The sequence below is a fragment of the Hippocampus comes genome, unplaced genomic scaffold, assembly GCF_001891065.2.
Source record: "Hippocampus comes isolate QL1 unplaced genomic scaffold, H_comes_QL1_v1.1 scaffold570, whole genome shotgun sequence".
Classification (NCBI taxonomy): Eukaryota; Metazoa; Chordata; class Actinopteri; order Syngnathiformes; family Syngnathidae; genus Hippocampus; species Hippocampus comes.
This window is the reverse complement of record NW_017805000.1, coordinates 86,397-103,023: the sequence shown is the minus strand read 5'-3', so window position 1 is coordinate 103,023 and position 16,627 is coordinate 86,397. Positions and strand designations below refer to the sequence as shown.

The following is a 16,627-nucleotide window of genomic DNA, read 5'->3' as shown; positions in this document are numbered from 1 at the left end:
ATTGAGCAAAACCACCACTTTGTCTCAATTCTTCCAGGCATCATTTGCTTGTCAGACTTTGAAACAGGAATGTAGAACATTCAACACAAATTCTATCAAAATGGTTTGGTTTAACACCAAATTACACCTCAAACTTCCTCAGGTTACTGTTGACGTTTGCCCTAGCTTACCCTAGTGACTGAACATCTCGACTGCAGACTCCAAACTTTACATTCATGAATCAAGTCACATTCTCCTTTTCCAAATGATTAAAACAAGCGAAAGTGCGTTGCATCTTCTGTCAAGTCTGCTCTATTTGTTGTTTGCCATGGCCCGGGAGAGGATAAGGATCAAGACCCTCATTAGCAGAATAGCTACCACAGAGACATTGCTCTGTTTGGGAGGTTTAGAATTCAGGCTTGCAGGCGGGAACATAAACCAAGGCCCATTTCTGTTACAAACAACACAACACAATGGAGGACTCAGCAGACTGACAGGCAGCGTCCCTGTTCTCCACTCTAAAAGAGACACTAAGGAATGGCAGAGGACCACTTATTCTCGCTACAATGGTGCTGATCACATGAGAGACAGAAACCGGAATGTCTCCAAGGAGACATATAGAAGAAAATAGACTTTTTAAAAATTGCTTGTCCAGTGGTGCTTTAAGATACGATTTAAATTTGCTCCTTGGCGATACTTGCGACTCAAAGCAGTCATATCTCAAATCATCATTCCCCATAAAAATGAATGGAATTGTCACTAATCGGATCCAGCCTCCCAATAAAAAAAAAAATGCATGTAATGATTGTAATTTTGTGTTTCAAATGACTAAACAGCACTCTATTATATTATACTCCACACAATTAAATATAATTTAAAAGATTTCAACAATTTCAGGGAACATTATAAGACAGACATATGGAAATACAGTACCGGTACTGTACTTGAGACCCAGCTGCTCCTAGACTTTTTAAAAATTGCTTGTCCAGTGGTGCTTTAAGATACGATTTAAATTTGCTCCTTGGCGATACTTGCGACTCAAAGCAGTCATATCTCAAATCATCATTCCCCATAAAAATGAATGGAATTGTCACTAATCGGATCCAGCCTCCCAATAAAAAAAAAAATGCATGTAATGATTGTAATTTTGTGTTTCAAATGACTAAACAGCACTCTATTATATTATACTTCACACAATTAAATATAATTTAAAAGATTTCAACAATTTCAGGGAACATGATAAGACAGACATATTGAAATACGGTACTGCACTTGAGACCCAGCTGCTCTCTCAGATTTTCTGTACGGCAGTCATAGTAGTCACTCTTTGCAGAGGTTAAAGACTATATGCCTGCGAGTATTGTTATATTCGCCGCTTACACGTGTTGCAGCACTGTTTGTGCTCAGATATCATTGTTAAAAGGGGAACTACCATACAGAAGCTAATTGCTAGCCCACGTGACTGTGGCGTTTCCCATTGTATGAGGGAGAGAAGGACATGGGGGTATTTGAAATACACAATTGTGATTTAAAACATTGATTTGCATTTTTAATCATACAAATTTGCGGTCAGTTTAATATTCCTCACTTATTCCTTTCACAGGTTGAAGCTGTTTGAGAGAGAGAGCACAGAAACACAATGGTGTGGATTATTGGCCAACCTTGACATCCTGCAAAAAGCTGCGCGTTTATCAAAAAGACAGGAAACTTGCCAGCGGCTGATCCCACACATTGTAGCAAACTGTCAAAAAAACAAAAAAGACTGGCGTGGGCTGCGTGTCAGAGCTTCTCGGCCAAGCACGGCTAGACGCAACAGTGATGTAATCCTTAATTGCAACCTAACCATGTGCCACAGGTTCAGCCAATCGCGATGCCGCTAAATGCAAATGACGTTCTCCCGAGGTTGCTTCTCATGAAACATTCACCGCTGTCACACATTTTACTCATTCATGCCATGAAGCATAGCAACAGCGTAGCAGCTGACCCAACACGTTCTTTACAAACCAGACAATCATGTCACGGGACCCAGTGAGAGTGGGGAGATGTTTTGAGTATGACCTTTAACCTAAATACGTTGTCAGCAGAAATAAGTTAAGTCAAACAAGAACTATTTATTTTCACAGCATACTTGGCATTCCAAGCGAATGTCTAACTATTTATTTTCACAGCATACTTGGCATTCCAAGCGTCTACGGTGTCTAAGGTCAATGTAAGTTATTAGAATTCCGTCTGTGTGACCGCTTTCTTTACAAATATCCAATGTGATAACGTGAAGTCCAGCGGCTATAAATCTGAACGTACAAATTATTTTTCTGGATAAATTTTGATGTTTTAACGAGATGCATTTTGGCATCCAGAAATTATGGTGAATACGTGCACGATATTTTCACTATACTGTAACTGTAGTTACTTTCAATAAGTTTAATGAACAAAATGTAGTTTTGTCCTCTCGTTTTCATTTTATTTCGTTGACGAAAATGTTTTTTTTTCCCAGAGGTAGAACGATAAATCGATAATGGACAAATATTCACTGATCAAATGAATCGCTAATGCTTTCATTCGGACATAAATGGGAAAAATGTTTTTCACCTACTTGGTTTGAGTTCAGGTGGGATGGGCCCCAGCACAACCATGACTTGATCATAAGCGGCATAGAAAATGGACTGATGGATATCTGAGCAGAAATATTCATTTGAATCCATTTGTTTAAATACAGTACATTTTTGAAACCCCTTTACGTTGATTGTTTAAAGTCATTTTTTACAGGTCAATATTCTGCTGATACTTGTATGACAATTAATAATCTTAAATTTCAATCACTACTGGTATATGTTAAATAAAGGTTTAATGGGGTTGACAGGTTGGACTCTGTTGGACTCATATTATTCCCAAAGTAATTTATTTCAATCGGAAAAATTTTGTGACTTGCTGTGAGACTCAGCAATGAGAAGCTATTTGTCAGGACTCTTGGAAGGCAATCCTGCCCAGTGAGCAATCTTACATTGAGTTTGGGTAACTGTGGAGTCACCGTAGCAACAGTTGAGATGCTGGCACCGCACTTCAAAGTAAAGCACTTCTCGTTCCACGCCAGCGCCAATCCTTCACCACTTCACCAAAGAGGCTCCAAGATGAGAGCGGAGCAGACTTTCGGAAAATTCGGGCGATTTTATGCTGTAAGTTCATTGTCCATCACTGCAGCAGTGAAAAGGTAGCTCAAGCATTTCATTTTCATATTAATAATATTCAGTTTGTGTTTAAATAACACTGCCAACGAGCAGACGGTTGTGGTTGACTTGAATCAAACTTATTAGGAAAAGCATGGGAAAATCACATGCTTCATTGCGCGAAAACTATAATTAACTTTTGATTAGAGTGGGCCAGAACACAGCAGAGAGCCATTCATTAAATCTGCAGTTAATCAGAATCGCCGCTCCCAACCCCCCAAAAAAAGACAACTGTGGCTTTCTTATTAAGCATAAAAGCTGCATAGTCTTTTGTCATCACCCGTTTACATTTTGAATAACTGGAGAAAAATTCTCAAATGGGAGGAAGTGAGAACGAGTAAAACTGCCAGTCAGACTCAGAGAGACGGCTTAAATAAAACCGAGTCTTTCCTTAAAAAGGCCTCTCCAAAGTCAACCAATCCACTCGGGGATAAGCAAAGATTTTTGTCCTGTGTCTGTGGCGACCGTCTTTTCCACTCTCTTTGTGAACCTTCGACCCACACCAATTTCAGAAGAGGGTTTGAATCATTCTCGCGCGGGCACAGGCAGTTTAAGAGCATCGGTAAAACCTCACTGAACCTTGCCTTTGGATACCAACTGTGAGACGTCATTTTTAAAGGACAATGAATGGGAAACTTGGGTTTACTTACAAAGAAGCGGACAGCACCACACTTTAATATTGGAGGTAACGAAACACCCAAATCTCTGCATTTTGCACAGAGCATCTAAATGTCATTTCTGGCCTGACAAAAAAAAAAAAAAGTCTCAGCCTGACTCCCTGCTGCAACGCTGGGTTAAAATCACAGTGTTAAAGGCCTAAGGGCAAAAGAATGTTTCGGGCTCATTCGTCAACCGGCATCCAGATGACAGCTGCAACTGAAGGGCTCCTGGAATGATGAGATCTCATTTTTGTGTCTAAACACACAAGAGAGCCATCATTCATTGAAACCGAATTGAATTCATGCACAATATCAGCTTCTTCTTTTTAAACGAGCACCTTCATTTGGTGCGTCGTGCGCTTTTCTTTTCCGTGGAAGATGGTTATGTTTACAAGGTGCTACCAGTTCGCGGGGCGGAGACGAATGGGGATCAAAGGCAGGAATAACTCCGAATGTGGGGCATCAGATCAGTGAGAGCGTGCATCCGAATACGATGCTGTATGCTGTAACAAGAATCGTCACATTGCAGCAGCCTGTGAACATGAGAACATTTAAAAAGAGAGAGACCGTGACCTAATTAATGCCTTTTATTTTACACTCTCCAGTCTCGATTTCCTAAATGATGTTGACAGGCAGTCAAGCGAATTGGATAATTTGGGATGTGTTTGGTCGAGAGGTTCACAACGGTTGCAGTGAACATCAACAAGTAAATGTACACGTTAATTGTATTTTTTTTTTTTTTTTTTTTTTTTAGCATTGAGTAATCTCCAAATATAAAGTACATTATGCCTGTTGGGATGGAGCGGGGGTGGGGGGGAAGCGGTCTGCATGGATGTTGGTCTGAGCTCATGGCATGACACTATTTTTCCATGTTACCTCGGTGTCTCCAAGACATGAAAAATCCCAAAAAAATCTACAAATTCCATATGACTGAAATAATTGAAAACAATGAACACATTATTTTGCCCACACATTGACTGCATAGCAATTTCCTATGGAGCTGGAATGTATTATTTATATTTTATTTTATTTTTTTTTCATTAGGACAATGCACAATAATCAACACAAAAATGTAAATGCGCCGGACTTAGCATTAATGCTAATTTTCAGCCATGTCATGCTTAATTTTGCATGAAGACTTCCCTGACAATTGCCGGTGACATTATGTAATGTTTAGCCTATATCTTAAAATAAGATTAACTGAACTTGACATTTTTCCTTCATCGCTTGGTAAACAGGACCAGAACGGGGGGGGGAACAAAATGGTAAACCTTGGTCACTTTTGCAGATAGACTTCAAGAGCCCCATCAAGAGCTTTCTCCTCTTTCGGTCCACTCCCCTCCTTTTTTTCCACGGGTGTTGACGTCAGCCGGCCTGACCATGCGACTGTGCTGCAAACAGAGCACCTGCTGGCCTCGCTGTCCGTCTCTGGCACTTCTCGGAGTGCCCAGTCACCATCTTACCGTATCGGTTTCACACCTTCTCATGGGATAAAAAGAGCAGTGTAAGCCTGTTGATGACAATGGAAATCAAAGGAGGAAGAATCTGGAAGGTCTGATGAATGTTTCATTGTTCTACAAGGCAGGTTAATGTTGCCTTGGCAAGGCTTTAATGTGTCTAGTCAGCAAAGTCTCCCGGGATGTCTTTTTACACCTCTTTTAATCCTTAACTGCAGCATCCACCAAGAGGAAGAAATGGTTTTGTAATTGATGTGACAGGTTCTTTTTCACCTGCTGGCGAGCGTGAACAAAAAAGTGGAACGTCATCAAAAGCTTGCAGTTGGATGGACAGTGGCTACAAAAAGAAGTTCCCACCAGCCCTTTTTATCTCCTTACAGGTGTTTTACTTGGATTGATGTCGACCGTCCACCACACTGAGGAGCGTGCTATCTAATGGAAGGGATATCTCGGATGTATTATTAAAGATCCTGCCCGACGTAGGAATCAGCGGTGACATACTATAAATTATTTCAGACGAGCAGCGATCCGTCAATAAATTGCCACAAGATAAAAGGCAGAATACCTTGGACGTTCCATCTGCCGAGCTGGATGAAGTCAGAAATAGAGATACATTAGGAGTCTATATTCGTCTCTTTTCAGGGGGAAATTGAATCTACACTACAGTGCCATGATGGTACCTTTTCTATGACCAGAATAGCCAGGCATATTTCCAAGACGTACGGACACTTAAGAGCACCAGTCCTATGACAAACATTAGTAGGTCTAAAGGTGTTGATGGTATGATTATGGTTATCAGAGAGATAAAAATCCTGCTTGGCTAATAATTGGACTCCAGTGTAATTGCCCCCCCCCCAAAAAAAAATTTTAAAAAAATCTAGAATCAAGTGTACAGAAGTACATGGGTACTGCACTGTCAGAATTAGGTCCACAGTAAGAGACTCTCAGGGTACATTCTACATTAATGTACCCCACTGGGCATTTTATTGGTCCAAAAAGCTATACGTATATACTACATATCTTCTTCACTCGACACTCAACTTCTTCCCTCACACAGACAAATTCACTCATAAATTGTTCTCAATTGCCTTTGCCGTTATTGTCGTGATCAAAGCCAACATGATAACAAGGTACAGTCTGCAACAATGTACACAGTATAAGCCATTTTACAACTCCAAACAGTACACGTAATGTATATGTGTCATATCAAATGGCAAGATTTCAAAAGCAGTACGTTTGAGGGATAAGACAATGCACATCGAAAAGTACAATGATGTTTATGGGATGCGGTAAATGCCTCCTATTGAGAGTTTCAAAATCACGATTAAGTTATTGTAATTATTTAAAGCTGAACTGTATCACAAAGCTACAAGCATGTTCCCGAGCTTTAAAGGTACCACCCAGGTAAACCAGCAACTGGCATACTAGCCTCATTTTGTGCTTCAAAATGTGATTGCTGGTAGTAAGTACCATTATAAAAGCCTACAAAAACATATTCCAGAACGCATATCATTAGACTGACAAACTGCCTCAGAGTGAAGTGTCAAAGGTGCAAACGGAGGTTACTGCACTGTCAGGAATAAATCGACAGGAGGCCCTCGGCGTATATCCTACAGTAATGCACCCCATAAGGGATTTTGTGGGTGCAAAAGGGTAATTGGCATGACTGGAATTATAATAGCCTACACCACCATATACCATAAGGCAAATTGATAGGTTCAGAAAATCTGTCAAAGAGGTTCAGGCTGTTTAAATCAAGTGGGGTAGAAAACCAGCAGGATACTGTCCCTGTGACAAGCCATTGTAAAGCTCCAAAGATGATCTTTTTTCCTAGACCCACACCATCTCAGAGCACTGACAGCAAATCTGGCCTGTAGCTGATGTGTTTTGACAATAGTGGGTCACAAGGGGTAAATGCATCACCCTAAATTAGCGTTAGGTTGTCTGAAATACCCAATCCGAGAGCACATTTGGGGTCAGCTTCTCGCCAGAGAGCAACAGAGGACGCATGCAAGGCGGCCCCTTCTCCTGAATGCCTGTCAGCTGGACCACAATCGCACAATGGCCCGACAGGTGACTCACCTGAATGGTGCACGTATATTCCGAGTCGTCCAGCAGCCGGACGGTGCAGCTGTATTCCCGTTCGAGATTCCTGACGCTGCCACTCACGAATCGACTCAACATCTTCGCTGTGCGTCTCGGCCGGGAACAATAAAGTCAGCAAAAAAAAAGCGGCGTTCAAGTCAACGTCACAACGACCACATTCTCGGGTCCCCTAAACGGCCCGCAGCCGTGCGTCGAGTCGCCAAGCATTGCACCATCGCGGTTCCGTCAGGTTGGCGTTGTGTTCCACTACGTCTTGCGGTGATAAGGTAGGAAAATCCCAGGATGCTTGCATCCATCCACACGCAGTGACGGTCCACTCTGCTGTGTGTCTGATGTCGGATTCCCCCCACCACCTCTCCATTCACATTCACCACTTCCACTTGAGCTGGCGAGCGGGACCCAATGAAATCTGACGTCAAAGTGAAACAACCCGACAGCCCCCCTCCCCCCCCCCCACACACACACACGGATACGCACACGCTCACACACTTTAATGATCACATTTTGTCACACTCACTTTCCATTCCAGAGAAGATTTTCATAAGTGTGCTCTTTTTTCGTGCTATCAACCCGAGCTGCATAAAAGATCAAATTTAATATTTAGATGGATGATTAATGTTAATGATTTGTGTTCAAACATGACAGTTTGAATTGAAGTTCGATATTTATTTTAAAATATTTTATTTACACGTCGACTCATGAAATTTGTTAGATTTTTTTATATTACACTGCTCCCTGCAGGAGAGATGTCGTTACTGCATTATATAAATCCATTGATCCCTTCCCTTTTTTGACACAAAACGGACACGTCAGCAGTAAGGTATTTGTCAATAACATTACTCTCGAGTAAATAAAGTAGAAAAATAATTAAAGGACTCAAATGCAAAACTCTATGCCGGTCTGCCGTGACCCGGATTCGAACCGGGGTTGCTGCGGCCACAACGCAGAGTACTAACCACTATACGATCACGGCGAGCTAACCGGGACTGAGTGACGAGGTTTCAGCAGCCCTTTATATAACTGCAAGAAACCGCTAACGTCATCCCTTGTAACGTAGTGCTATGCGAACCATTTAGGTCGGTAAGGTTCAAACTTAAGAACTATACTAATGTGAGTAAATTATTTGACGTGACATTTTACTAATCGTCGGAATAACAAAACATGTATTTCAACAAGTGCCATTATTTAAACTCTGTTTATCTGTTTGAGCGCAATACAAGCCTTGCTCTGCTATTCCAGGGAGAACCCAAACACACTTTTGGTTTAAAATGAAATGCAGAGAATTTGTTGGATAAATAATTGTCTTTATTAGATACATATCTGTGGCTGGCCATTTTGCCACTTATAAAAAAAATGTCAACGACAATTAGTTAATGAACGATACAAACTTTCAGATTAAACTACAGTATATTTAGCAAGAGTATAGGCTACTTTGTGTTGATGTTTTTCAGTGTTGGATGACTGGAAGCTAATTACTTATGACAAAACTGCATTCATTCATAATCATGAATCGCATAAAGTCATACATTCCGGTACAAAGGTTTTAAATATGAAGTCTAACTAGTCTTGTAGCTCATTCTCATCATTCTCCTCGGGTTCGTTAGACGTAAAGGGCGCTACTTGAGCGCCACACTCGGCCTTCCGGGTAAAGGGCTGATGTGGACCAGCTTGAGTCTGCTTGGGGCGTAAAATTCTTCCTATATTCTGGGCGGAAGCAGCGTCTGGTTTCCTGTGTGGTGTGGTTTGAATTGTCTCGTACAATTTACAGGAGGCCACCAAAGGTTTTCCGATGTCCACCTGTTTGCTCTCTGTAAAACGTAGCCTGCTCTCCATGTGCGTATAGTGTAAATCCATCCTGATGACCAGTGATTCCTTACAAAAGAGCAAGCAAACACTAAATTATTATCTGTTTTGAGCCCCCCTCCACACCGCCCACCCAGCGACACAGTCATCAGGATACACATACCTTAAGCTTCTGAAGTCCACACACTCGCAAAGTACAGTCTGGGTTAGCACCTTCGTCGAATAGAATCGAATCCATCTCCTCAAACCTTCCAGGCCCAGAGTAAAGTTCTTCCATTGGCTGAAAGCATAGGGTGAAGTACGGTAATTTGTCAGCAGCACATTTTGTGAAATATTATGATCAGCCACTAGATGTCAGCATAGCCTATCAAAACATTTCTCACACTGAGTTGCAAAGTGAAACAACTCCTTCCTGCTTTGGTTTTGTGAGACGGAAGCTGGATGTCTATATATGGGTATGACTTCCTCATACTTGTGAAACGTGGGCCGAGTGGTCATTTTTCTGTTTTCGAATGGAAACTTGACAGTACCAATGATGAGCAACGTGGAATTTATCATGGTGATAAAAATGTGGTCTTTTTTGTCGAATCTTTTTTCTGTTTGATTTTTTGTTTCACTTACAGTGTATGTCATGTGTAAGCTTTTATCTGAAAGTAACTTTGTCGTTGTGGTTTTTGAGATGGTTTGTTAGATTGATTCATCGTGCAGTATTAGGCAGAAACAATATTTACAGGTATGCTACTCAGCGTGATGGTGCAGTTGTCTGTTTTGGGGCCTGTGGTCTTTATAACTCCAAAAACCACCATAACATTTGAGAACAAAGCTGAGAAGCTGAGCTCCACTTCTACGTCACAAAGGAACGTTAGCCGATTCTTCCCTGGTAGCTCTGAAAACAAAGGGACATAAAATAATTTGAATAAAACAGCATTTAAATCCCCTAATTAAGACATTCTTAAATCCAGCTGTCAGCAGATTCTTTTACACATGATAAGCCTCCGATAATAAAATTACTCTGAAGGTCAGGTATATTTGAGGAACTTATGAGATGTCACACACCGCTTTCATTCACATAATAGACATGAACACCAAACAGAGGGGAACCAATTCACAATGTTGCTTCTTTATAAGGAAGTACTTTCTGGATGTTTTTAAATAGGATATCACATGCTTTTGTGTAGGAGGCATGACCAACGAAGTTTTCACTCTGACTCAAGGTGAATTTGAATCAGGGATGATAAAACTATTTTGATTTTTTTTTCTTTTTTTATGTGAACGTACCATTTGCTTGCTGCCAGCAAAAATCTCTGAAATGTAGCTCCCTTGTGTGGCCGGCTGTCTGAACCAGATCGGCAAGCGACCGAGGTTCCTTTAGGGTGTGCTTGATTTCCACGGCTTGCTTGCCTGTGACCAGAGGATCTCGGCCTAAATCTAGTGTAGAGAGAGGTAAAACAGGGTCAGTGTGATCAAATTTTTTTTTTCAACTCAAATTTTCTTCATAAATCATCACCGAATCTGAAAATTGGTATACAATGCATTAAAGTACATTGAAGCCTGACTAAAACTCATTTGAATCTAGGTCAATCTCAGTTGCCATGAAGAGTAAAAATGGGGTTAACAAAATAAAGTCAGCATTCAAGTAGGGCTCACTTGCTCAATGCAGTGTTCCTCTTCGAAGTCAATTGTTAGCATTGGCTTTCCGTCAATTAGCTCAGTATAGTGCAAGTTGGAATTTAACACAACACTCAAACGTTAACCACAATAGCTCCGGTAATCTAGTCGAGCACGCAACAGCCTTGGTGACCCCATAGCTGGGAGTGAGGTTAAGAAAATCTTTATGGGATGCACATGGTTGACTTTGAGGAACTTAGGGGATTTTGCCGAGGTGACTGGAGTGGATACATAACCCGAAGGAGAAATATACAACAGCTGACTGGAGAGAAATGAGGAAGGGAAAAAAAGAACACATAAAAGCAAGACGAGGAGCAAGTCAAGTTCATATTCATGCATCACCTCGGTCAATTACTATAATAAAAGTCAAGCTGGCAGTAATTCCATACAATTATTTAAAGAAGAATCTCCTAAATGAGGACATTTACCAAGGGGAAAGAATTATTTTATGAAAGGAATGCAACTTTCTTCAATAGTCTTACACACTTACAATCCCACTTTTTTTTTTCGCCTGCTCGGAATTAAAAAAAAAAAAAATCCATCACAGATTTAATAAAATAATAGACCTATACATGCATCTCATTAACCCTTTCAAGGACAGCGGGTACTACAGTGGACAGCTTATCATGTTATCAGGTTACAGGGTGCATGAAAGGCTTAATATAAGTCGCATGGCCAAGATGAGCACAAATCAAATCAATATTAGTGTTCTCATTTTAATTATTTTCAAAAACGTTGTGGTGAAATATTTTAAAACCCACACATTAAGCACGGTGTGCTGTCAGTCGGGTGCCCTGTCCAGTCACAGCTGATTTGCAAGTGCACTCATGAGCGGGAGCAAAATGGGAGCCATGGGAGGGTCCAAAAGGCTGAGCAGCTGTCTCGTGCTTTGCGGCGCTCAAGTTTCTTGCTGTTCTCAAGCCGACAGTGTGAATTTCCGGAGAATGAGGTCGCATGTTAAAAGTATCTTCAAAAATTATGTCACCAGTGGCAGATGAAACAGACATTAAAGCACCCTCTCCCTGAGCCATTGATAAAACTGTTCCAATCACAGGTCTCGCCTGAAAGAGTGCAAAAATGAGACGCCGGTGATTCTGAAATCTCTCTCAACTCTCCAGGAAGCTAATATATGTCCTCTTTCAGATCTATTTACCCCGCACCAACCAAACTTGTGGCTGTGAAAATTCTTTTTCAAAGCCTTTTCGATGCTTTCTTTGAGATACTCACCCTCAGACACCCTCTCTAAGACATGCGTGACTTTTTCTGCCTGAAGGATGTGCTTGTTCAAGTATTTGGTAAAGATTCCTGTACTTTTGCCTCCATCCTGGACTTCAAAAGCCTCAGCATCTTCACACCTGGATGGATGGATTCATAAAATACACAGTAATGCTTTTAATGTCCAAAACCACTTCGGCCAATAATAATAACAGCATAATGAGCTGATTGTGTAAGCAAATATTTCAATTTGGAAATGGACATACGTTCCATAGCCATACACGGTATTTCCCTTGGGCCTCTGTGACATGATGACTGATGGGATGCGTTGATGGTTGTACCTTCAAGAAAAGAAGAACATTTAGATCAGGTGGGTGGGGGATCCTACAGTCCACCATGTAACTCTTGAAACAAATACAACTTCAGAGAAACTGCATAGAGAACTGAAAAATACATATAGTAATCCAGAAATGATCATAATATGTAGCTAGTAGTAATATGATGGTTTCACATTTTTTGTCATCAATTTAGCCCCAAGCTGATCACATAAAAAACAACAACAACAACACCCATTCTCTTAAATAAAAAGAGAAATCCGTCTACTTAATGTTACCATTTGCGGCAGGTGTCCAGTAGGACAACATTCAGCGCAGTGTGTCGTTCCTGCATTTGCAGCATGATCCGTTGCACACACACACAGTTTTCAGTTCGGTAAGGTTGTGGAGCATCCACAGGCACCAAGTAATTTCTCCCAACACACTCGTACCCATGGCCCGCGTAGTAGAAAAGGCCTGTCAAGGGTGATGAAATATCGATTGCTCAATTCCAGCGTGTGAACATATGATTAATATGAAGAGACTAGAGCATTCAGAAAAGTATGACAGAGGTAAATGCCTATGTGCAGTATGTTACAAATACATACAATGTAATGTTGTGAAACTGATATGAGAATGACACGCAACACCATATATAGCCAGTACTTGTTCCTGTGAGTAAGACTTAATTATATGAAGAGATGTATCAACCATGACATGTTAAGTTTCAGATTTCAGTAGAGCTTTTTATTATATAGACCTAAGCAGAGGCTCAGAGGGGATTGAACCTTTTCCGTTGCCGGTCGCTCTCTTTGGAATGACCTTCCGCTCAAAGTTAGGCAAGCCCCCCTCGCTGCCCAACTTTAAAACTCGTCTTAAAACTAATTTTTATTCTTTGGCTATTGACTCAACATGACCCTTGATTTTTAGTTTGACTGTTTTTGTGCTTTCTATCTAATCTCTTCGTTATTAATGTATTGTTTTATTGTTTGTTGTTGTAGGAATTATTTTGCTCCATGTACAGCACTTTTTATACAGCGCTGGTTGTTTTTAAAGTGTTCTTTAACTACAGTCGCGTTGAGTTGAGTTGAATTGAATTTGCCAAAAAGCCAACGGCGAAAAGGCAGGTGTCCACAGCTGCACTTACCATAAACTCCTCTGTTGAGGAGTTCAAAAAAGGTGTCCAGCGCAGCCAGCATCTCCACCCTGGTGAGATCCAGCAAGGACACTACTCGGAATTTCAGCTGCTGCAGGAGGTTGGCGAGCTCGTGTACATCCATCACTGGGGCCATCAAGCCAGGATGATAGGCGTAATTCAAGTTGCCGATAAGTAAGGCAACTTTGTCGACGGCTGAAACAGATGAGCAAAATAGATTTGTGTTTCTGTATTGTAAAAATAAAAAAAGCATCAGTTGTTTCCACTCTAGAAATAACAATAGAATGGGTTGAAAATGAAATGGTCTTAAAAAAAAAATAAAATGTACCTTTGGTTTCTGCGAGAGGAAGTTGATCATTTTCAACTAGATGGAAACAACAGAAAACCTGAGTCATCATTTTATTTCCATCAACAGTGAATGATTTGGTCAAAAAGGATTGCATAAGGTGTTGCAATCTATTTGTGATGCACACTGCAGACCGCAACAAACAGCAAAAGGGAGAAACGGTACTCGTAGTTTCACTTTACATCGCCGCTGTTGTGCTCAGACAAAAAAAACATGTGGAGTCTAAAAACTTCCCTTTTACTCCGTAGAAATGGGGAAAGTACCTTCAGCATAAAGGAAACCAAAATGCTGAGTTTTAGTTCAGTGAGATGTGAAGTGTCTTTTTTTTTTTTTTTTTTAAGATAACATTTCACAGGAAACTAAGGAAGTTTCAGAGAAAAGTACAGGAAAATTTGTCTTTTCTGGGGGCGATAACTTTCGTCTGTGACTTACCAACGTCAACTTCGGCGGGTTCGCTCCATATTTCTTCCAGCACATTAGAAACTGAGCACAAGTATGATCCTTTATGCTTGGCCTCAGCATTTTCAATCTACAAGTAGCACAATCGCTCATTGATTGGTAGGCACGTGAGATTATACTCCACCGCACATCAAACATCAGGCTACATATTAACTGAGCTTTCGTAATGAATAACATGGTTAGCGAGGGGTGCATGACATAGTGTAAACAACTAATATTAGCACTTGCCAAACATCCTTTCTTACCTGCAGCGTGCCAGTAGTGTTTTTTAACAGCAGGTGTCCATTTCTGTACCATTGGTAGCGTGGAGCAGGGTTGCCAAAGGCGGCGCAGCGGAGCGTAATTTTCTCACCTAGTTGGACTGTCTGAGGTTTGGGGTTGATAGCAATGTGGGGCTCACCCTGCCACTGCAGCGGCAAACCTGAGATTGTTGGGGGAAGAATGAAACCCGCAAGAGTATGAATGAAACACCCACCAGAAATTCGTATTGATGCTGTGGATCAGTTATGCAACGTGGCCATTCTTACCTGCTGCATCGATGTCCAGCACCTTCACTTTCACCCACTCACTGAACACCCAATTACAAAAGTTATCGTGCACCCGGCACACATAGCAGTGAGTTTTAATGGCATCAATGATCAGATCCGCCTGAGTTCCACCGTACACCTTTAAAGGGGAAAGAAAAATCCATTAAGATATTGAAAATGGGGATTTTCATGGACTGACGTATATGTAAAGTGAATCCCGGTACACTGACAATCAGGATGTGACACGATTTGACGGATTTTCAGAACCATGGAATGATGCAATGGTCTGAGTCAAAGAGACACCAAAACTGCCATATTCAAGCCGTAACAGAAGACGTGGTGTTTATTATTGGCCTGTCCTTTGCCTTTGACACAGAACACAGCAAAAATTTAGGGTGTCCTAAATGATGTTGAAATAAACGCTTTATTTATTCAAATATAAACAACTTACTCAAACAGAAATTGATTTTATAACCGATTTTACAAAGACCCTGATTTAATTTCACCAGAATTTTTGATGCAACAGAAGAACAAGAGTGGTAATTAATTTTTTCCCTTCACCCTAAAGTAAAGAAAGAAATGTTTACACATCTCTTTCAAATTTGCGATCATTTGAGCGAGAATACCTCTGTTAATAGACAACAAAATTAGGTCACACCTTTCTTTGTCTGTTACAGCTCTGATTCGACCTGAGAAGGTGGACAATCACACATCATTGTGTTTTCCACCTTTTATGGTGCTGTTTGGGATAAATAATACCAAAACAACAGGAGGCAGAGAAATGTATCTGTATACACTTAAAATATTTACACAGTAAGCAACTGTATCACGAAGATCATTTGGAGTGGACAACACAGCACTCAGCAGAGATGCACAGATCGCTACAGGTGTGTTTTGCTTGTTGACCGTTTTTAACACGTTAAAACAATACCAACTTCAGATGTTTTTAAAATGTAGGTTGTGAATGTAAATCAGTGCATCTGATGGTGTTCGGGTGAGTAGAGAAAGACTTGTGACGGGCTACTCGGGTGTCTTCCACATACCTCGTAGGTATCGCCATCATCACCACAAATGAACCACTGGTACTTGAGGATGCCCGCAGCCACAGCACCGACACTCAGGGTCACCTTGAAGTTCACAGGCACACACACAGAGACGGGCTGGCGCTCGATGACAATGTCTGAAATAAGACAAGAGACTCGCTTTCGTTCATCTTCACGAGGAATTGTGCGAGCGCAAATGACAGTCGGTGTCGATTAGAGAGCAGCAACACACCTCCGAACATCATATGACGGGGATGGAATCACTCATTCGTGCATTTCCTTCTTTTCATCGGCGATGTTGTCCCTTTATGTTAGGCATTTACTGTAATGACATTTGTTTATGTTGTTTAAAAACGCGCCGTGTTTCTATGTAAACGATGACTGAAGAACACACGTTGACGAAAGAAAACAAGTTAAGCTATCCGCGCTCTTTCGATGTTTTAGCGGAAACAACGAGCTGTTTAGAAGTTTTAAAAAAAATTCTCTTTTTTTTCTTTTTTTTTTTTACAGTAGCAAAGATAAAGGTGATTGGGTGCATACCTGCCATCAGCGATGCTCCGGTAGCTGCCAGAGACTGTTTCTCTTATCACGCCTTCATAACTTATATCTTTGCAAATAAACCCTCCCCTCTTTCCCGGAACAAGACTCTACCGTAAAGCCTAATATAAAAA

The 16,627-nt window shown here is 41.0% G+C and overlaps 2 protein-coding genes and 1 non-coding gene across 7 annotated transcripts in view; all 3 read right to left on the bottom strand.

Annotated features, from left to right (window-relative positions):
- frmd5a (FERM domain containing 5a) overlaps window positions 1-7,855 on the bottom strand; it is a 49,064-nt gene extending 41,209 nt beyond the window's left edge. For both annotated transcript variants that reach the window (XM_019895674.1, XM_019895682.1), the window contains exon 1: window positions 7,402-7,855. In XM_019895674.1, the coding sequence (XP_019751233.1) occupies window positions 7,402-7,503 (102 nt within the window). In that variant the 5' untranslated portion in view covers window positions 7,504-7,855. The remainder of the gene's footprint in view (window positions 1-7,401) is intronic.
- Window positions 7,856-8,326: 471 nt separating this feature from the next.
- On the bottom strand, window positions 8,327-8,398 carry trnah-gug (transfer RNA histidin (anticodon GUG)). Its single transcript has one exon. It is a non-coding gene; the product is annotated as a tRNA-His (tRNA).
- Window positions 8,399-8,708: 310 nt separating this feature from the next.
- Window positions 8,709-16,578, bottom strand: malt3 (MALT paracaspase 3). Of its 4 annotated transcripts, none has more exons than XM_019895425.1 (15): window positions 16,497-16,578; window positions 16,189-16,278; window positions 15,957-16,093; window positions 14,914-15,052; window positions 14,632-14,807; window positions 14,360-14,456; window positions 13,910-13,945; window positions 13,573-13,776; window positions 12,725-12,902; window positions 12,378-12,452; window positions 12,124-12,251; window positions 10,507-10,656; window positions 9,960-10,114; window positions 9,392-9,508; window positions 8,709-9,297 (listed from the first exon to the last, which is right to left on the bottom strand). In XM_019895425.1, exons 2-15 carry the CDS (start codon window positions 16,199-16,201, stop codon window positions 8,986-8,988), a joined length of 1,917 nt encoding a protein of 638 aa, XP_019750984.1. In that variant the 5' UTR covers window positions 16,202-16,278; window positions 16,497-16,578; the 3' UTR covers window positions 8,709-8,985. The 4 variants fall into 4 exon arrangements, with proteins under 4 accessions (XP_019750984.1, XP_019750993.1, XP_019751001.1 ...); XM_019895434.1 differs by having other exon boundaries at window positions 16,189-16,265; window positions 16,497-16,574; XM_019895442.1 differs by lacking the exon at window positions 16,189-16,278 and having other exon boundaries at window positions 16,497-16,557.
- Between the last annotated feature and the right edge of the window lie 49 nt (window positions 16,579-16,627).

Coding starts and splice junctions, on each gene's coding strand:
- malt3 (XM_019895414.1), bottom strand. Junction 14,808..14,913: donor GCTGGACATCGATGCAGCAG/GTAAGAATGGCC, acceptor CAACAATCTCAG/GTTTGCCGCTGCAGTGGCAG. Junction 12,252..12,377: donor ACCGTGTATGGCTATGGAAC/GTATGTCCATTT, acceptor CCATCCATCCAG/GTGTGAAGATGCTGAGGCTT.